Source organism: Notechis scutatus, chromosome 11 (genome assembly GCF_049901735.1).
Source record: "Notechis scutatus isolate UNSWTSFEM ecotype Mainland chromosome 11, rNotScu1.2, whole genome shotgun sequence".
Taxonomy (NCBI): domain Eukaryota; kingdom Metazoa; phylum Chordata; class Lepidosauria; order Squamata; family Elapidae; genus Notechis; species Notechis scutatus.
This window is the reverse complement of record NC_142019.1, coordinates 8,137,951-8,159,661: the sequence shown is the minus strand read 5'-3', so window position 1 is coordinate 8,159,661 and position 21,711 is coordinate 8,137,951. Positions and strand designations below refer to the sequence as shown.

Genomic DNA, 21,711 nt, shown 5'->3' with positions numbered 1-21,711 from the left:
GCTGCATGCAAGAGGATTTCAGCTAGGTAAACTTTTAATGAGCAACGCTGAAAATAATTCAAGCTGGTTTAATAGATAAAAGGATTTAGTTTACCTTGCCTGATCTTGACAAAGGCCATGCCCACTTAGTCCATGCTTGAGAAACCACCAAGAAAGGCCAGTATTGTGAGCTAGGCTAAAAGGTCAAGAAGAGACATCCTGAAAAAGAAGGAGCCAGCCCATCTTCTTGTCAAGAAAACTACCTGGTTGCATCCTTGAATACACTACTAGGGAGAACCTACCTAACCTTAATTTGGGGATGGACAACTATGGCAACTTTCCAACCTGGACTTCAACTCCCAGAATTCCTGAGCAGCATGGTTGTATTGTTACCATAGTTGCCCATCTCTGCCTTATCTCAAAAGATAAGCAGATTGCATCTCTTTCTTAATGTTGTCAAGTTTGTTGTTGTTACTTACATGTGGTCACCGAGGGTTTATTCTTAACGAGATAAAAATAGCATGTGTAAAACCTTTTAAGAGAACATGGTTGGGTTTTTGTTGAAGAAAATTAAATTTAGGAGCACACACACGCATACACACTTGAAACTATTTATACTGTTGTTTATAAAATTGCACCTTTTCTTTTCTCTGTTAAGACACCTTAGATGAATATTTTGAATACGAAGCCGAGGAATTCCTTGTCAACTTGGCCTTGTTGATTACCGAAGGCAGAACACCTGAATACTCGATTAAGGGCAGGACTGAAGGCTTCCACTGTCCTCCAGCACAGTCAAGTCAACCAACAACAGCTAAACATGAATGCAGTGACAGATTGGCCCAGGTATGATGATCCATGCTGATGATGGTTGGCAAGTTGGTTCTTCTGGAAAATCAGCATTAAATGCTATAACATAACATCAGTGACGCATTTAACAGCCCAACTGTGCTTAATCTCTGTTTATGTTAGGCAAGCAATCACCTTTAGAATGTATTTAGAAAGTAAATACATTTGATTATAGGTCTGCCAGATTATTTTTTTTGTACATTATAATGGTGTCAGCTGGATTAACTAAAAGCTCCTGGGTTTCATAAATGGAGTTACCTCTCAAAAATGCATTGAAGATTTCTTTTTCATTTTTCATTATTAGAGTTTGGAAAATTCTATGTGGTTTATACACAGGGGCGGATGTAAGTGTAACATTGGGTTGTTTGATTCTTTTGTTCAAGTGCCGTCAAGCCAGGCATACCAGATCTGAAGTTGCATTGCTGTGGAAGAAAAATATTCCTATTATGATAGAAGTGATGCTACTTCCAGACTGTTGCTATAGCGATGAAGGACCCACGACTGAAGGGAATGACTTAAATGATCCTGCAATCAAGCAAGATGCACTGTTGTTAGAAAGATGGATTTTACAGCCAGTTCCACGGCAGTAAGTTTTTGTTTTTTGTTTTTATTGTGAGAGTTGGTCTGTACAGAAGCTTACCACAATCTTCCAGTTACGTCAACTTATCCCCTAGCACAACAGAGATCCTCGATCTTTCTAGCTCCAAAGAATGGCAACACCTGCAGACTGCGGGGGAGGGAGGGAGAGGATGGTTTCACATGTGCAACCTAGTTCTCATGCACGTGCGAATGAAACTTGGCACACTCGCCCACCGCTGATGGGTCCCTGTTCCCAATGGGCCATGGACTGCTACGATTCCGTGCCCTAGCAGGATTCAGACAATCACAAGGCTCCTAGGACAAGCTTTAAGGACCTGGTTCTTTCTCAGGCTTTAGGTAATAACTGGTTTGGAAGCAGTCCCATTTTTTTTTCCAGTTTGCTCTTTCTATCTTAATGCCTTTCTCAGTTTTCATTGAGAAGCCTCCCCAAACCATTTTGGAATGGGGGAGAATCGAAAGTTGATGAATGGATGAATGGTTAACTGAATTCAAATAAAATGAGAATGTGACAGACACTGCTAAGGCGGAATCTTCTTTTTTTTAAAAAAAAAATTGTTTATTCATTTGAATAGGCAGATAGTGTTTTTCACTTTCATAACTTGAAATTGAGGGAAGTCAGTTGCCACATACAGAAGAAAACCAGCAATACATATTCTGAATTAAAATTATGTTTCCTTTTGAGCCAAGATGAACTCTCTACAACATGAATGCACCCATGCAGTTTTCTTGGCAGTGAAGGGGAAAAAATGATCATAAATGATTTGGCGATGGGGAATATACTCCTGCTTTTATATTGGGGGGGGGGGGTAATTGCATTCAACCACATTGTTTTGCCCTTCTTGTGTATTTTTCACCGATGTGTATATTTTCTCTTTTGATATATTTTTAGAAGTGGTGATCGATTTATTGAAGAGAAGACCCTCTTATTGGCTGTCCGCTCTTTTGTGTTCTTTTCTCAGTTAAGTGCTTGGCTGAGTGTGTCACACGGAGCTGTGCCTCGTAACATTCTTTGCAGGTAGGCTTTTGTCGAAAAGCACCTCCTCCTGTCCATTCTAAGCAGCCTTGTGAGGATGAGAAGCATACTTTTTAAGTACTGCTTCAGATTTAATTAGTCTCCTTGATCCCATTTAGGAGAGATTTTACTTTAAAACAACAGCAACATTATTTTAGATTGTGTGCGTCCAAAGGCTCAGGAACTAAATCATGCACTAAATTAAGACCTGAATTGCTTTGACATCTTGCTTTTAATTTTTCAGAGTGAGTGCTGGTCATGTGGATCTGCAGTGGACGTTTTCCCAGACACCAACAGAACACCTTTTCCCTGTCCCCAATATTTCTCACAATGTGGCCTTGAAAGTCAGTGTCCAATCTTTGCCCAGACAATCGAACTACCCAGTTCTGACCTGCAGCATTCATGCCAACTTTGGCTTCTACGAAAACAGAAGAGAAGAGACTAATGTCCATCAGCGCTGTGATTCCATTAAGACCGAACAATCCAGTGTGACCAACTCGCAACACCCTTGTGGCAAACTGATGTGGGCTGGAAGCGTGCTTGGTGTAAAGCAAGGCCCTGAGTTTAACACTGCTGTCAGAAACCTGAAACTTTATCCCTTAGCTGGCCTTGGATCTGACTTTGGATCATTAGAATCAAAAGTTCAGGGCTACCCAGCTGGTTTGGAGAGCAGGGCGCTGATGCCAGAAACACCAGAGAGAGCTTTGAAATCATCTTGCTTGGCTGATCCCCATGGCCCTTTCCGCCAGTCATTGGGAGATTCAATTCCTTTGATAGGCTCTTTACTCCAAGAGCGCCATGAAGTTATAGCAAGGATTGCCCAGCATCTCATTCACTGTGATCCGGCAGCATCCCCTGTCACAAGGAAGGCCTTTAGTACAAATGAAACCGGTGTGGCAAACCCCAAGGGTCTATGCCATGCCCCTGAAGATAAAACCTTGCTGAAGAAAGGAAGGGAATTGCCCTCCGTTGCTGCTAACTTGGAACACAACGCTTCAGAAAACGTTGGAAAAGTCCAACTAATACCAGAAACACCCTTGTCTCATTCCTACGTCCCCGTGAACCAGTGTTTCCACCAGACGAGAGAGGAAACCAACCCTCTCATAAGCTCTTTACTGCAAGAGAGGCAGGAGGTTATCACAAGGATTGCCCGACACTTGATTCATTGTGATCCACCGCCATCACAAGGTGCGCCTCCTGTGTTCACTTTTCACAACACCAGTGCAGTTAATCCGAAGGCTTTTCACAGTTCCTATGAAGAGGACAGCCTGCTGAAGAAGAGCAAGGATGTCCCTTCTGATTCCTTCTCTAGTTCTAGATTGGCTTTACCAGCAGATGACCCCAAGGCAAAACTTAAAACACCAACAACTCCATTGCACTCACTTAAATGTGACGCAGACCAGAACGTATCTCCTGGCTTTAGAAGAAAACTGCTGCTAGCAGGGACCAGTGAAGTAGTCCAAAACACATTTCATCAAAGTCCTCTAACTTGCACGACCCAATCATGTAACAAAGAGGGTTATAAATTGGAACTGGCAGATAAATTGGAGTCTGTGCTTTCAGGTTGTCCCCATAAACCTCAAGCAGCAAAGAGAGGCACCGCCAAGCCGTGTTCACATTTCAGATGTAGTAACGAACTGGTTTGTAGAAGTAAGTTTAAGGACAGAACGAGCTCTTGTGAAAATAGCGACCCACAATGTTCAAATAATCCCCAGGTGGATCAGCACCGAATACTTGAAAATGTTAAAGCGGCTACAGTGCCAGCATCTGACGGCTGGCACAAATATGAGTCCAGGCACTTAAATAAAGTCTCCAAACAATCTAATGTTTCTGAACAAAACTCTCAGCTCACTAGTATTGAAAACTATTTACACAAAGACCATGACACTTCCAAATGCAAAAGTAAACAAGACAGAGTGAAAAATGCCAACGACGAAAACGAAGAGCCAATCGACTATGAGGTACAGAAGCATTATCAGAAGCCTGTAGAAGATTCCTTGGCTGCTGTTTTTGAACAAAGGAAAAACGCAGAGGTGCTGGTGAGTGATGTTTAATTGACATATGGTCAGTTTCTATGGTATGTTTCTCCCTTAAGCATTAAAGATGACTCAGAAGAAATTTCATCTCTGCCTCTGACGTTGGTGTGTGTACACACACACACTCAAAATGATAGCATCCAGAGAAACAAATACTTGCGACAAGAGGAATGAGAAAGTTCTTTGGCACCCTTTTCTGACCAAAGCAGTGTTAATTGTTTGCTGGAGATAATTTTTCTTTTTTCTGACTTGATCTTTCAACCATGCCTAATTCTACAAAGTGGGTGACTATTGAAATCCTTATACTTTGCCATATTTCCTTGTTTGTGAAAGTGAATATTCATAAATAGTTAATGGGGTTAGGTAATAATATGTGTAGAGTGTATGCAGGAAATTTGTGACTTAGCTAGTCCTCTACTGAAAGATTAAGTCAAAAATTACTGTAAAAGTACTTCAGATCTCATGGAAAAATATCCTGACCCATAGATTTTTTTCATTGTCACTTGCCAATCCTAAAAACCATGTTCTCTATTGGATACAGGAATTTAAAACATCCCTATTTCTCTGATGATGAGAACAGAAATGAACCAGCATGCCTTTAATATTTGAATTAAAATACAGATTAGTTTCCTTACGAACCTGGCGGCACTTTAGGTCCCTCAAGCCTATTGTCATCTTTTAGAAGAACTTACCCTCGAAAGCACATCTACAGACACTGGGGGTTATGGTAGACAACATTTATTGAGTTTCCTTGATCTGTAGTTCCATCATTTGTTAAGTACTTAGAAAAATGGAGTCGTAATGGCGCCCTTTATAACAGGATGCTGTCTTCTTCTTTGGGCAGAAAACAATACCACTCAAACACGTGTGGCGCAAAAGTAATTTTCACCACTTGGATAGGACTTCTGCCAAGGCCTTCCACCCCCGGACTGGATTACCTCTCCTTTCAAGTCCAGTAAGTTGCAATTTTACTGCCCTGCTACCTCTTTCCTTTATTTTCCAGGTTTTTAATAACCACAAACGGTGGAAGCAATCCAATGTATTTAGCCTTTAAGTTATCTTTTGAAAGCTCCAGTTCTGGTATCTGCGAATAATGCCTCATCCAGCCAATTTGTGTTAGTCTCATTGTTTAATTTTAATCATTATCATAAATGTTGTATGCACTAAAATATCATACTCCGTTTTGGAATACAAAAACATAACTCTTGTTTCTGCTGTTGCAGGTTCCTGAAAGAAAAACACAGACAGGATGCTTTGATCTTGATGCATCATTATTGCGCCTGAAATGTTTGTCCTCCAAAAGGTATTTTTTGAAATACGTTTTCTAACATTTGTATATGCTAAAGTATACTTTGGAGCAAATTAATATTTTGGAAAAAGAGTGAATGAATTGGAGCAATTCAGAAAGAGGAGGAAAGACGGTGAATATTGACTTAGTAAGTTCAATAAAATATGACCCACAACTTTATACTAGGTTTTTATTTATGAAAACCAGATCATGTTGTAGTCTCTAATAACGCGTGGTTACATATAGTTCTAAAATAGTGTTTTCCAAACTTGGCTGCTATAAGATATGTGGATCAATTCCCAGAAGTCCTATGCTGGCTGGAGAATTCTGGGAGTTGTAGTCCACACATCTTAAAATTGCCAAGTCCAAAAACACTATTTTAGAACTATGTATAACTATGCATTATTAGAGACTACAACATGATTTGGTTGTCATAAACAAACACCCAGTATATTGTACAGTATATTATAGGGGGCTATATTTTATTGAACACACTGTTCTAAAAGGTTCACAAATGTTCAGTCATCAATGTGCGGGTTTCTTGGATTCTTACACCATATTGCATTGCAATGTAACAGGAGAAGAAATTGCTTCCATAACTTTTTAATTTGTTATTGATAGATGTTGCAGTGCCCAGACTCCATAGTTTGACATGAGGTAATTGTTGTCTAACCAGTGAGACAAAGCAGACTGTCATGTCTGGCTTAAGGAGCTAAAGTTCATGAAATGTTATAGAAAACTGGTAAATCTAACACCTAGAAATTCCTAAGGATTGTATATAGATGCCTTGTGTCACCCATGGTAGCATTTCCCTCCCAAATACTATCTATGTAGTGAGTTATTCTTTAGAGAGGGCCTTATCAATATTATAGTACTGAAATTGTGTACATTCCTTTTACTCCAAAGTCTAAGCATTTGAAGCCTGTGTCTTAAAAACAAATTACTGGCATGCATCTTAGACCTCTGTATTTTTTTTTAACTAGTCCACAACGATACATAAGCAAAGAGAACGATTCTGACATCCATGAGAAAGCACTCCTAAGTTCCAGTGCACCATCTGTTACAAGTCTTAGCCTTCTTGGAAACTTTGAGGTAACTTACATATTCCAAAACCTTTCTTTTTCTAACCGACAAACTGGCTGTTTTCTGTGTTATATGTGAGCCACTTATTTCATTGATATAGCGGTTTGCATGCATGGAGAAAGTGTCAAGTTCAGCCAGCTGGTTTTCAGTTAAAAGAATCCAGTCTTACCAATAGCTTCTTCCTGAGACTTTTGAAAGCCATTGCCCGTTGGATTGGCCAGCCCAGAGCCAGAAGAATTAAGTCAGCGCTGGGAACTTCCTTTTCAACCATTATCTAAACCAACGTTTTTCAACCTTGGCATCTTTAAGCATGCTGGCAGGGGAAGTCTAGGGAGCCAAATACTTCTGTCCTTTCCAAATTCTTTCAAGCGTTTCCTTTTGTTCCTTCTCTCTCTCCATTTTTAAATACAAATCAAGACTTGATTCTTAGGATCATATTTTCAATTTTCAGACTTTGAGGTGCTTCTAACAGCTATGTGTGTGTTTTAGTGATTTTACCCCACTGGGTAGTAATCTTCCAGATGGAGGGAAAGGAAGGGCATACATTGACCAATAAAAGCATAACTATAAGCGTTTTTCAATGTTGCCTTTGTCCTTTTAGGAATCTGTACTGAACTATCGTTTAGATCCGCTGGGTATTGTAGGTGGCTTCACAGCTGAAGTGGGAGCAAGTGGAGTTTTCTGTCCAACTCACATGACGCTTCCTGTTGAAGTTTCTTTTTATAGCGTTTCTGAGGACAATGCACCCTCTCCATATATGGTAAATATGTCAGCTTTCTGTATGCAGAAAATGTATGTTGTGTAACATCTAACATCTTAAGAGAATAAGAGAGATGGAAGGGACCTTGGGGGTCTTCTAACCAACCCCTTGGAAGGGACCCTTCTATATTCTAAACATCTTTCTACATGTTTCACATGGCTGCCACGTGATCTTGCAAAAAGCTGCACTGTAATGCTTCTAATTGCCTCCTTGAATGTCGAGACTAGGCAAAAATACTTATTAACCGTTTCTCTCAGGTTTAAATTTGTGAATTAATTACTTTGATGTGTTAATTCTTATGTCTGTACACCTAGTTGTAATCTTATGCTTGTTTTCTTCTCCTTTCCCTCTCAGGGTGTAATCTCTTTAGAGTCCCTTGGTAAAAGGGGTTATCGGGTACCTCCTTCAGGAACAATACAAGTGGTATGTATCGTGTGGCAGATAATTACGTTAAGTTCATGGGCCATGGAGCCTAACTCCTTGCTCAGTGCGGGAATCCAAATTGAGGCATCTCAGGTGGAGGGCTGGCTAATTTTTGTTTGAACACAGCTATTGAAAAGGGAGAATACCACCTCTTTGTGTAAGAGGTTCCAGCATTGAATTATTCATACCATTAACATTCAGTTGGACTTTGCCTTCTTGTGACTGAAATCCAGTATCTTACAAATTGCAGAGAGAGAAAACAAGTCTCATCCATTTTCTAGTGCTTTTAGGTAGCTGAAGACTTACACCCTATTCCTCTTCAATCAACTTTGCTTAAGGCTAAACTTACCAGATCCTTCAGTATCTTTCCAGGACTTTAGTTTCTAGTATTCTGATCTTAATTGCCTTCTGGATATTCTCCCATTAATAAAACTGTTTTAATGTGTCCATTATATTTCTCATAAACAAAGATATTCAAAAACAGAAGGCCCAGGACATATTCTTGTGGCATGTTACATGATGCAATTTGAAGAGGCACAATTGATGAAATCTCTTGAGTCAGCTATACATTCAATTTTCATGCCTGTACTTTAGTTTGCTAATCAGAAGGTCATGTAAGTTCTTTGGTAAAACTTTATTGCATTGTAGACTTTATTGCATTGTTAAACATTTGCTTATGAAAAAAAGCTTGACAAGGACAAGGAGAGTGAAAATAATCTGATGCTGTGTTTCATTGTTTTAGGTGAAGAAGTGCACTTCTGACCTTACAGAAGGCAATTTATACTAATTGAGAAATAGGGAGATAGTGTTTGTGAAGATACATGGTTAATTACAGAGGTCACACTGCTTCAGGTTAAGAGTAAGAAAGAAATTTTCTCTGCACTATTTCTTCCCACCAAGGGCTCGTTTCTCCGAAAGCTGGAATTCTGCTTAGCGATTGACTTCAAATGTTCTTAGTTCTTATTGCAAATCGGCTAAAGATAAGTTCAAAGGAGATTATTAGTTTCCTATTGAGAAATTAATCCATTTTCAAAATACAGAGATTTTGTAGAGTGATTTCTAATAGAATCAATTCTACTAAGCAATGATTAAGTCAAGGCACAGATTTTTATCACGCTTACGTGAGTTAGCTCACTAATGCAAGATTATCTATGTCACATTTACAACTGCATTGTGAAAGGCAGTAATATGCCATTGTTAGGTGTCTGCATCTTCAGCATTTCATTTTCTTTTGAATTTCGTTATTCTCACAACCATACAGATGTGGGTCAGTCAGTTTTATTCAGGCTAAAACCCCATAGATAGTCTTCAGTTCATGAAAGTTGATGTCATGATACTTTTAACAGTTTTCAGGGTGCTTATAGGAATTTTTTTTGTTTTGCTGCAATACACTACATTATTCCTACCTTTCTAATCAAAATATTTAATTCTTTGCAATACCATCCCAAAACAAAACGACGTTATGATCAGAAAGGTATAAAACCAAGCTTGGGCATTGAAATGAGTTTGTTTTTTCTTCAGTCTCAGAAGTTGTAAAATTGATTTCTAATTGGATCAGTACTTGATATAATTAAAATGTACGCAAGACATATGCTGATCAGTGCTTTAAATAATGACTGCTAACTGAATTTGGCCAAACACAGCACTGGAAGAGGGAATAACATGTTAAAATTAATTTTTGTAGCCTGAGAAACACCAGTGAGAAAACTGAGCATCTGGTGTTAGATTAGGGTTGGCCAAAGCCACAGTTTCCTCCATCCTGGCAGCACTGGGTGAAATTTTTCCCGGAGGAGATACCATGGATCCATCTTTCTAAATATATTTGATTCTTTTTATCTGCTTCAGCGATGTCAGTGAATTCGTACCATTCTCAAATAAGGGCATTCTTTTTTCCCCCTCTAGACCTTATTTAATCCTAACAAGACTGTGGTGAAGATGTTTGTGGTGATCTATGACTTACGAGAGATGCCTGCCAATCACCAGACATTCCTGCGGCAAAGAACTTTTTCTGTCCCGGTCAAGCGAGAAACAAGAAAAAGCATTATTCAACAAAATACTCGACATACTGAAGAGAGACTATTACGCTACCTCATTCACCTGAGGTGAGACCGTGGCTGAGGAAGCATGGCCTATCGGGGAGTCCGTGGGGCTGCAGTTGACAGGACAGGAGAGGCCTGTGCCAAAGATGGCTGGCAGGGTGGGGTTCCCCCCCATAGCAGGAAATGTGCTGTCACTTGTCCACAGTCAAGATCAAAGATTAGTGAAATGGTATAGGGCAGGGGTGTCCAACCTTGGCAACTTTAAGACTTGTGGACTTCAACTCCCAGAGTTCCTCAGCCAGCAAAGCTGGCTGAGGAACTCAGGGAGTTGAAGTCCACAAGTCTTAAAATTGCCAAGGTTGGACACCCCTGGTATAGGGTTTCCTTGCCTGAGCAGGAGGTTGGACTAGAATACCTCCAAGTTCCTTTCCAACCGTGTTATTCTGTTATTCCCTGTTATTATAAGACTAAGATTGGGTTAGAGGTAAGATTGTCAGCCACCCAGAGTGATCTTGTGTTAAGATGGGTAGCCAATAAATTTTACAAATAAATAAATCACAAATAAAACAAAAGGGACCTTTAAGGGGACTTAGGAACTGTGTGTGTTACTGGCACGTGTTACTCAGCCTTTTTCCACCTAATTTAGGAACCCCCTACTTTTAACGGGGCATCTTTCGAACAAGGCAATGATTGGGAATGTCAGGGTTCCAACCAATGTTCTAATAAAATTGTGTTCATCTATCAATTAAAGCAGATAGATAGCACCGATTTGGTTTGACAAATTTTATTTTCCTGCTTATATGAACAATTTGAAAATTTGAAACTTAAAACTAAGCAATTCGGGTTTAGCAGCTGAAATCATAGGCATCCTCTCAAAAAGAAATTAAATCTTGGAACAGTCAACTATTTAATGGCTGAATCTCCAGGGAGGAGGTGCTAATTTAGGATGCGTCACACTGCTGTGGTGAACCTACCTTAGGAAATGATGGTCAGCAAAAACATTTGAACCAAACTAAAGCTGACATTTACTATTTATAAAAGTTGTCTTGCAAAATCCGAAGAGATCAATAATGCAGCTCTTCATGTGGGCTCACTGGATCTCTTGAATATCTAAACCAGCTTCTGTAAAATAAGCTAAATGCCCAGACATTAATTTATGGTATACTTTGCATCTGGACTGAAAGTTCTTCAAAATTGCTACAGACGGCTAGCCCATCATAGAGAGAGCGGTGCGGAAGAAGAAAAAAATAAGGGACACTATTTTGAGATATAAACATTAATGGTTATGTGCTAGGGTGCTTTGCCTGAATATAACAAATTTCCAAAGTTGCAACAGTTTCTTAAATTTTTTCTTATTACAAATAACTTTGAACGTTGGGAAGCAAGCATCAAATAAATGAACTGAGAAACAATGAGTCACTTTTGTACTAGTTCACAGTCATTGCAAACAGGAACTGCCATTTGGGATGTCAAATAGCCCATGAAACTTGATATTGGCAGAACTGTAATACAAAATAAAAAATAATAATTTAAAAAATGACTGAATCTTGTGACCTTAGAAGATAATGTATGGAGACTCAGTAGATTTCTAGGCAGAAATACTGCTAATTTTTACTTAGTTTCATGTAGGACTTCAGACTTGTGAGACATTGATAGTTGTTATGTGATCATTTATCAGTTACCTGTTTCTCTCCCAGGTTCCAGAGTTCCAAGTCTGGAAAGATCTACCTCTACAGAGACGTAAGACTTCTGTTTTCCCGAAAATCTATGGAAGTGGACAGTGGCGCTGCATATGAACTCAAATCTTACACTGAATCTCCAACGAATCCTCAGTTTTCACCCCGGTGTTAGCAAAACACAACCGTGAAACTATTTCCTCAATGACCAGATTATTATTCAAGACAAAACAATAAAATATCCTGTGCAAAACCTGAATCACGGAGGTAGTGAGAAGGATGGTCAGATGGGAGTCAAAACCTCTTGGACCAGTTCAGAAATGTTTTTAGAATGAGCTTTGTGTATTCTGAATAGACTGGAACACACTTAGTCGTAACCTTTTTATACTCGTTTTAAACCACTTCATTGGATGTGTTGCAATAGCAGAGTCCCAAATTAGTTTAGTGTTTACACCTTATTTTATTTTTATTTTGGGCTATTTAATATTTAATGTTCCTTTCACTTAAGTGATGTTTGTCTTTACTGTTCTAATGTAGCACAAATCCGATGTAAAATCATACTACGTATTTTTGACATTAATATTGAAATCTTGAAATATATACAGAACCTTTACTTTGATGCGTGATGTGTTCTTCAGTGCTTCTTAACTCGCTTAGAATAAAGATGGGATTTTGAACTTCCATTACATTATCATACTATGCAAAGGATGTGGGGGCAGGAGAAGGATCATGTGTGTCTTTTCCATTGCTCATTTCTTCCCATGCTTAGTTTCCATGATAAACACAAAATCGTACCAAAAGAAAAATGTTTTGATTACTCATGGTTGTGGACTCATAATTCACACTTCCTCTCCTCTTTAAAGGTTTCTCCTCCAGTATTTCACTTTATCCTAATGGATACCCCGCATTTGACATTACTGTGCTGTCCCATGCCTGGCTTTCTCAGTCCATAGGGCTTTGGTTTTATTTTTTTAAAGATGTACCGTGAAAACAAAGTCATATTTATATTGTAAATATATGTGAAAACAGCTATATTTGAATTCTGGTTTTATTTTGAGGTAGTCTTTGTCCTCAGTGGATGGTCGTTCGCCTCCCCCCTTTTTTTTATTCCAGGGTTGGTTCTAGAAAGTTAATTCTTTTATTGCAGTATAAAAGAATTGCAAAAGAGATGCCCAGGCCATGTGTTAGAACAGGGGTCCCCAAACTTGGCAAGTTTAAGACTTGTGGATTTCAACTTCCAGAATTCCTCAGCCAGCTATGCTGGCTGAGGAATTCTGGGAGTTGAAGTCCACAAGTCTTAAACTTGCCAAGTTTGGGGACCTCTGTGTTAGAACATCTGTGGTGATGTTAGAATACTCTTTAGAGCTGTGTTTCTCAACTCTAGCAGCTTGAAGAGGAGTGGACTTCAACTCCCAGAATTGCCTAGCCAGCCTTGATGGCTGGGGAATTCTGGGAGTTGAAGTCCACAACATCTTCAAGTTGCCAAGTTGAGAAACACTGCTTCAGAGTATTCTCTTAATGTGGTTACTATTTGAAAGAGAATTAGAATTAAGAAAAGCATTATTCTTCTATTGCTTATATTTCTCTTTTGTTATTCAACCCCAAAATACAGCGTTAAGCAAAGAAACAAAAAAAACCTTTGATTAAGCAAAGTGTTTATCTCAATACCTGATCCCCTCTGGGAAATATACTTCATTTTTGTTCCAACCAAAGTTTTGGTTTTTTTTTTTCTGCTTGCATAATTGGATATAAAATCCTTTCCCAAAAAAGTATGTAAGGAAAGACATTAGGCTTATTTACTCTACAAATCTTACCTTCCTGCTAAGATAAAGCGCTAGAGTAATTAAATAATTCCTGAAACTTTTGTTTTCTTGGTATGCATTTGAATATCAAGCCAATCTAAACTTAAAACTCCTCCACCCAAGGCATCTAAGAGACCGGAAGGGCAAAGATTTGAAATAAGTGCCTTAAGCCACTTTAGACACCACTAAAGAATGGAAAGGGGAGTTATAAAAAGGCAAAAATACATGCTTCAAATCGAGTCTTAAGTCCCTTTGGATACCGAAACTAGGAAGATGCTTTAGAAATTTGCTGTCAAATTCATTCAGTCATAAAAGAAAGCTAATTGATTAGTAAGCAGAGTGAGAACTGCCTTAAAATTTAAGGTCACTTAAATATTACTTAATGCTAGGTTAATTTAGAAGCAAGGCCAGCTAGCAATCCGATTTATCCTTTGCAGATTTCCCATGGTTTTAATCCTTAAATTTCCAGAATCAAACATTTCCAAGATCCCATTGTTACACCAACGAGGTCTTTCTGAAATTGCAGAAAGACATGGCTCAACCCCTCAATCCCGTATCTCTCTGCCCGTGAGAAAGCGCTCTGGAACTTTTCGACTGCCCTACTACAGCCTTAAACGTTCCTCTTCTATATCTCCGGTGGGAGAAATAAAGTATCTCCTTCAGAACTTCAGCTCCCAGAATGCCTCAGTAGTCACTCCCAGTGACGTAGGCGATGACGCGCGCAGCCTAACAAACCAAGCTCGCGCAGGAGAGCCAGTCGCCCTCCGCGCCTCTCTTGCTTGGGTCATTTTGCTCTTAGGAGGCGTCTCGAACCGAAAGAGGAATTTTGGCCCGGTCGGCTCGCCGTCTTCGCTGTCGGCCATCTTGTGAGCGGCTCTGTGTGGGTGGGTGGGGGATATCAGCGGCCGCAGGCGGGGGTTGGAGCTTCGCTTTCCAGGCGGTAGGCCTTTCTCGCCCGGGGAGGGGTGGTTCCCGGCAGCCCGGTTGTGTGGACGCCATGTCTGCGGAGAACCTGGAGCCCGCTTCGGCAGAGGAGCAGAAGGTGAGGGGCAAGAAGGACGCTCGGAAGAGCAGCGGGCGGCGGCGGCGGCGGCGGCAGCCAGGAGGACAAAACTTCCGGCGGGAACGGCCGTCTTCACGGCGGGGTGGACGTGAGGGGGGCACGGCAGAGGCCTAACCCGGCGGGGTGCGTGTGTGGAAAAAGAAAAACGCCCTTCCTAGCTCTCCACCCTCCCCACACACACCGTGGGGGCTGCAGGCTCCCCCTCACCCGAGTCCGCGAGGCGCAATTTGCTCGCCCGCCCCCGCGAGGAGAGGGGAGGGGGACACACGCCCACGCGGCGAGGCAAGCCTCTGCGGATTTAGACCTTCTGCCCCCCCGCCCCGTTTCCGTCTCTCCACGACGGTGGAATAACTCCGAATTGGACCCCCCACGCACGCACACACACACACCGAGAACGGGAGGGGGTTCCCGGGAGCCCCGCTGGGCGTGCCCCGCCCGGGGCGTCTGATTGCAGCGGGCGAGGCGGGATTCTGACATCATCGGGCCCTAATGCGCAACCCCCACCCGCCACCCCCAAGAAAAAAAAAAGGAGTGATGATCAGATACTCAGGCTGAGCCCAGCGGCCTTCTGGGATTCAAGGTAGCCCCGTCAGTCCTATCCCCGAAACTTGGGTTTGTCTTCGGTCGGTGTTTGGTTTTAAAAGCCTAGTGGATCAAAGCTGGGTTCTGAATCAGAATCATGCTGGAAGGGACCCTAGAGGTCTTCTAGTCCAGCCCCCTGCTCAAGCAGGAGACCCTATACCATTTCTGTCCAGTCTCTTCTTAAAAATTCCAGTGATGGAGCACCCATAACCTCTGAAGTCAAGCCATTCCACTGGTTAATTGTCCTCACGGTTAGAAAGTTTTTCCTTAATTCCAGGTTGCTTCTCTCCTTGATTGGTTTCCATCCATTGTTTCCTGTCCTGCCCCTTTTGGAAAATAAGCTGACACCTTCCTCTTTGTGGCAGCCCCTCAAAATACTGGAATACTGCTATGATGTCACCCCTAGTCTTTCTTTTCTCTAGACTAGCCAAACCCAAATCCTGCAACCCTTGTTCATATGTTTTAGTCTCCAGGCGTTTATACGACCATTGCTTGTGTCTCAGTACTAAACTCTCCTGGGTCGTATTTCAGGCCATAAAGAGCGGAAAGCGTTGAAAATAGATCAGACATGAACAAAATAACTTAGTACCGTGACCCAAAGGTACTTTTTCAAGAGGCCACTGGACTTTCTGGTTTTTCTTCGAAGAAATTCCATGCCCCATCCAAGAAGCTGCTTCAGCTCTTGAAGCTAAAGAAACTTCTTGGATGAGAAGCAAAACATCTTCAAAGAAAAACCAGAAAGTCCAGCTACCTTTTGAAAAAGCACCTTTCGGACAACCATGAACTTGAATGACTGAGAATCTCCATCCACACTTAGTGCCTTGATTAAAATTAAAATGAATGGTTTGTGTTGGCTTGTAATGTAATCTTGTAAGTAGGGATCTTGTAATACTGTTACCGATTTGTTCACACATGTAGCATCTTAACACCTACTACAATATTACAAAGTTATAGTTGACAGTCTATTCAAAGTATGTGTTGTGCGATTGGTCTTTATGTTTCTGTAAATTGCAAACATAACCCTTATATTATTTAGCCAAGAAACACTTATGAAATGTGATTGCATTATATACTTTTTAAGTATTAGGGTATCACAATATGAATTGTGGAATCACAAAACAGTGTAATAAAATACCAGTTTCTTATACTTTTAGGAAATGGAAGATAAGGTGATTAGTCCTGAGAAAGCTGAAGAAGCAAAGTTGAAAGCAAGATATCCTCATCTGGGCCAAAAGCCTGGGGGCTCAGATTTTTTGAGGAAGAGACTTCAGAAAGGAGTAAGATATGAAGCTAATCTACATAATAAAGGGAAATGTTTTAATTTATCTTTGTTTGCTCTGAAACTAAAAGCTGTATCCTAGTAGAAGAGCATATAGAATATTCAAACAATGCATTTATCTTCAAGGATACAAATGAATACTGTAGTAGATCTCCTTTTGAGATATTTCATGCATTCTGTTCATAATGAATGCGTTCTTGGCATGTGATTGCAATGCTAAATACCCTATTCATTAATGTGAACAGGATGTTGTAAGCAATTCTAACTTATCAAATGATGACAAAACCAGGCTTCTCCACTTGAACACATTTTATCTCCATTTGATGAGTTTTTCCAGATAAGGATCAACTTTTGTTCTGCATATGCATCAACTTGATTAAATTAGCCTAGATGCTGAAGCATGTATGTAATTCTTGGAGGAACTACATTATATTTTTGTCATATTTCACTTGATACATTTATCTTGCAGCAAAAGTACTTTGATTCTGGGGATTACAATATGGCAAAAGCGAAGATGAAGAACAAGCAGCTTCCTACTGCGGCTCCTGATAAGACTGAAGTCACAGGTGACCACATTCCTACACCACAGGACCTCCCACAACGGAAACCATCTCTTGTTGCTAGCAAACTGGCTGGCTGACTAGGCTGGCAGAACTGCATGAAACTTCTTATTCCCTTAATCTTTCCTTAAGTTTTTTTTTCCTCACACTTTTGTTTCCACTAAGTCATTGACTGACTGCTTGGCAGGTAGTGGTAGCGTGTGTGCTGCTATTGTAAGAGTCCAATTAAGAATTGCATAATCCTTGGACGAGTTGAGAACAATGCACTGATTTTTTTTTTTTTTAAAAAAGGACATGTTTAGAGCAATGTAATCTACTTGAAAAATGTACATATTACCTGTTTGCTAGTGTAGGGCTGGTTCCAGCAAGTGACAAAGCAAGTTTGAAATTTTTTAATGTTTTGGCGTTCCTTAGTTCACTTTAATTCCAGTGTAATATGTTTGTATCAAATACCAGTTCTTTTCCCCCCTGTGTTTTAGTTTTGAAAAGTACAGGTTTTAGACAGTAAGTTGCTAGAAGGTAAAGCATGTATTAAAATGATGGGGCTCTCACTAAATTTGTGTATCTACTCTTGAACTTGAATGGCCTTAAACCTACTTCAGCTTTAACAATAGATTTTTACTTGAGCAATATTTGCTCATTTTGGCGTAATTCTTGTAAACTTTGTGCTTATTGACAACTGTCTGTTGAAGCTGGTATTCTTTTCGGTTCTGTAGCATAGAACACATTTTTAAAGTGGATGAAGTATGCATGTGCATAGACTGCATTCACTTTTGTGCCATGTCTGTAAATAAGATAGTTTTGCACAATTTTTGCAAATATGTTAACTTTACACTTTTAAAAATGTGCCAACTGCAAGCACAAATTCCGTCTCTTGAAAAATCATACTTATTTGAATCAAAACCTCCTTAATGAAAAGTAAAAGACTTGTATGCTTAAAATCTGGAAACTGTTGAAGCACTATGGGTAGATCAGCTTAACAATGCATTTTCCTGTTAATTGATACAACAGGTTCTATTTATTTCAAGGGATTAAACTTAAAACTCATTAAGCTATTTTTAAATCACCCTATGTAGGGACTTCCAGCACTACTGTATTTCTTCAGCACATTTGAAGATCTCTTTTTAAAATTAAATGCAAGAAGTTTAAAACATAAAATTCTGGATACTTCTGTGCTGCTACTGGAGGCCTCCAATGATATAAAGACAGCACCTGCTATTTTAGGAGTAGTTTAAAAAGAATACAAACTTTTTAGATTAAGAAGTAAAGATGGTAATGATTAGATTTGATATGTTCTAAAATTATGATGTCTTGTAAGATAAGAGTGCTTTGTCATTGTACATTATAAATATTAAAAGCAATTGTATCTTGGATATAATTGGCTACCTATACACATAAAAAATAACAACAAAAATACTATTTTGTCTGTCTTAAAATATCAGATTTAATTGACATTCTCTGAAAGGCTTTCTGTATAGTTTGAGAGATTTGACTTATTAGGCAATAGAAGTTGGATTTTTCCCAAGGTAGTCTCTGAAAGTAATAAATTTCTACTGTACTTCTTTTATAAATAAATTCAACATTCAGACAAAGGAAAGAATAAATTAACATTTCTGAAGTTATTGGGCATAGCCTTGCTACATCTCAAATTTTAAAAGGTTACTTTATACTGATCCGAATCACTCCATTAGCTGCATGGGTGACAATTTGTAATTTCTAGTTTATTTGGGAGGGCTATTTTGTCACTTCTCCCCTAAAGCTATATATTTTTCTTTTATCTCTGAGTAGTAATGACATGAGATCTATTCCTGCTATAATCTGCTTCAATTTTATGTCCCAGTTGTATTGGAATTTGAATGCTGTGAGCAGTAAAATCAGCACAGGAGATACTTTGTTAGGGATAGAACTGAGAACCGAATATCTGATTCGAGAACATGTATTGTTTAATGGAAATTCTAGCATTCAATTTCTTTTTCATAAGAGACCGACCCTGTTGACTAGCTTCAAATGACTTCCTAACAGATTGCTGCAGATTATAGTAAGGTGAATTGTTTTGGTGGATAAGGGGGTATATAAACTATGTCAATCTAAACATTCCATTCTCCTGCTTAATAAGTTATATTTTTGTATTGATAAGACTGGGCAAATGTTAGGGATACAAAAAACACAAGCTGAGCGATTGTAAGAATATCTACTCCAATACCAGTCTGCTTTGATAGTGAATCTCCGTCTCTAAAAAACCTCAGCCACTGAAGATAGGTTGGTCTTCGATTAAGGATGCAAATAGTTTGATCAGTAATAATTTCTCAGAAGAGAGAATGGACATCTAAACTGCAGCTTATTTCATCAGGATAAAGCTGTTATGTATGTATATATACTGTATAATATGAGTTTTACCATTTGATACCTTTTTCAGAGATCTGTACTACAGCCTAACAATCTGCTTTATGCAGGGATTAGTAATGCTCAAGGATGTCTGTACTCAAAATAGTAGCCTCCCAACTACTCCTCAGTAGTTCAGTAATAGTGTCAAGTGATAAAATTTTCCCTGCTTCTGCTCCATATCCACTGACTTTGCCCATTGTCACAAGAATCTGTGTGTGAACATGTATATGCAGAGGCCACATTAAGAATTGCCTGCTCTGATAAGTTATTTGATGCATTCCATAACCTGAGGCAATGAGGATTTCAGTTGCTCCCTAGTTTTCATTCTGTATAATATGCATAATAAATACAATTTCATTTGTTTTCACTGCTCTGTAGAAACTTTGTCTGGTGTTTTACTGATACACTCTCCCACCAACCGCTCCCCACAATTATTGCCTTGAATCCCTTAATTTTGACTAAAAGCATTGGTTTCCATGGAATTAATTTTGTATTAAGGAAAAAGCTTCTGTTTTCTAGTATGTATTCAATATTAAACCTATAATGTTCTTGACTGTAACTCTATATACCTCAGTTCTTATTTTTCTAAAAATTGTATTAAATGTTATGATTTGATTTTAATACACTAATAGGCTTGTTTCTATGCAATTCATTTATGAAAATTGATTCTGAAAATTAATGCGAGAATATCAGAATGGATTCTTCAGACAAATCCCTGAAGGAGCAGGAACTATGTAAACTCTTTAGGGTTCCAACTTCCTCTGGTGCTTTTTGGTACAAAATTGCAGGTTCATGTTTTTATCTGCAGCATACCCTCTTTGTAGATACAATAACACATTGGTATCTGACGTACTTGCAATTTTGGTAAACTGAAGAAGTTGAATTCCACCTGCATAGCTAACCTTAGCTCTTTTAACTATTTGAATAGAAATATATTCTATTTACAACCAATTAGGATCTATTCCACTTGATAAGATGGCCAAGTTGAATGTAAACCAACACTTACGAATTGGGGTTTGATAGACCTTACTTAAACTTTTACGGGAGTTTCAGAATTTTTGGAAAAGTTGGGAAGGGGGCCAATGTCATTAGCTTTAGTATAAAAATATTACACTCTAAGGGAGAGTACTGTAGCTATCACGTTTCTGCTAAGAATCCAGTCATCTAGTTAATCTATCTGTAAACTTGATTTAACTATTGGCCTAGTCTATATTATGCTACTAAAATTCTCCTGTCTGTTTTTGCCCTCCAGTTGGCCCAAATGGTTGGTTGTACCGGAAATTTGTTTGAATCAATGTACATCAAACCTGCCAATTTAAAGAACACATTAAAAAATTGGGACCGGTTACTCCTGTGGAATTGAAATTTCCAATGTTCATACTACTTCTATGTGCTGACTTTTGGCTGTTGCAGCATCCCCATGGTTGTTATTTCTGATGCTCCCTGCCAGCTTTCCCGCAAGCAAAGTCCAATGGGGAAGCTGTGGCAGGAAGTCAGAAGTGGCTCCCATACCTGGTGTATTAATACCACAACAATTTCTGAATCAAGGTACTTCAAATCCGCTAGTCTGCATTAAAGAATGCAGAAAAAAAATCCAAAAGCCATCACTCCCAATGGAATCTACACAATGTTCACACCAGTTTTATTTGCAAACTTCTGGCTGTCGCCGTGTCTCCAGTCACATGATATACTTTTAAGATGATGGCAACACCATCCAACTTCAGGTTAAAAAAACAAACCAGCCTAATTATGCCTTGTGGAAAGGAGGAGGAGGTCATATAGTCAACAGATAACACCAAACATCAGGAAGTGGTCACACGCCAGACACTACTTTTCTGTCAAAATGACTCAGTGGCTCATAAGGTTGTCTAATCTTGCAATTAATTTTTGGGCTTCATTAAGAAATTTAACAGGTGGACTTTGTTGGATTAAACTTAGTGGAAGCCCAATCTTTTGTTAAGCACCTGTGTACATAACAGACTGGACTATCAAATTTACCACTCGTGCTTAGTTTGCTATGTAGTATTACAGATCCAGCCTGTGTGGTTGGTTTATTCAGGATATTGTACCAAAAGAAAAAACAGTGGCAGCAGGTGGCAGCACTTATCCATGACTGATCTTGAAAAATAGGGTTGAGGTTGATTGCTACTTGGAGACTACTTAACCCAAAAAGTATGATGGACGCATACGTATGCCTATGGCTTATTTCATGACGGCTTGTTCCTGCTAAATACTTTCATGGGTCAATGAACTGAAGACTGGGGGATCCCTAGTTTAGGATGATGGAGGAGCCATCCC

The 21,711-nt window shown here is 39.4% G+C and overlaps 2 protein-coding genes across 7 annotated transcripts in view; both read left to right on the top strand.

Moving 5' to 3' along the window:
* ATOSA (atos homolog A) overlaps positions 1-12,355 on the top strand; it is a 29,311-nt gene extending 16,956 nt beyond the window's left edge. For 3 of the 6 annotated variants that reach the window (XM_026684085.2, XM_087972885.1, XM_087972886.1), the window contains exons 2-12: positions 638-822; positions 1,209-1,411; positions 2,315-2,440; positions 2,682-4,476; positions 5,318-5,428; positions 5,697-5,776; positions 6,745-6,853; positions 7,446-7,604; positions 7,959-8,027; positions 9,930-10,129; positions 11,764-12,355. In XM_026684085.2, coding sequence (XP_026539870.2) covers positions 638-822; positions 1,209-1,411; positions 2,315-2,440; positions 2,682-4,476; positions 5,318-5,428; positions 5,697-5,776; positions 6,745-6,853; positions 7,446-7,604; positions 7,959-8,027; positions 9,930-10,129; positions 11,764-11,917 — 3,191 coding nt within the window. In that variant the 3' untranslated portion in view covers positions 11,918-12,355. Of the gene's footprint in view, positions 1-637; positions 823-1,208; positions 1,412-2,314; positions 2,441-2,681; positions 4,477-5,317; positions 5,429-5,696; positions 5,777-6,744; positions 6,854-7,445; positions 7,605-7,958; positions 8,028-8,497; positions 8,642-8,769; positions 8,887-9,929; positions 10,130-11,763 lie in introns of those variants that run through there. The other 3 variants (XR_015750817.1, XR_015750815.1, XR_015750816.1) reach the window with 3 other exon arrangements.
* A 1,941-nt stretch (positions 12,356-14,296) lies between these two features.
* On the top strand, positions 14,297-19,788 carry ARPP19 (cAMP regulated phosphoprotein 19). Its single transcript, XM_026684086.2, has 3 exons — positions 14,297-14,586; positions 16,344-16,466; positions 16,938-19,788. Exons 1-3 carry the CDS (start codon positions 14,542-14,544, stop codon positions 17,106-17,108), a joined length of 339 nt encoding a protein of 112 aa, XP_026539871.1. The 5' UTR covers positions 14,297-14,541; the 3' UTR covers positions 17,109-19,788.
* The last annotated feature ends 1,923 nt before the right edge of the window (positions 19,789-21,711 follow it).

Excerpts from the sequence above, each read along its gene's own strand:
- ARPP19 (XM_026684086.2), top strand. The coding sequence starts at position 14,542 with ATGTCTGCGGAGAACCTGGAGCCCGCTTCGGCAGAGGAGCAGAAG. Across the intron at positions 14,587-16,343 it reads CTTCGGCAGAGGAGCAGAAG|GAAATGGAAGATAAGGTGAT; the intron begins GTGAGGGGCAAG and ends TTATACTTTTAG. Across the intron at positions 16,467-16,937 it reads GGAAGAGACTTCAGAAAGGA|CAAAAGTACTTTGATTCTGG; the intron begins GTAAGATATGAA and ends TTTATCTTGCAG.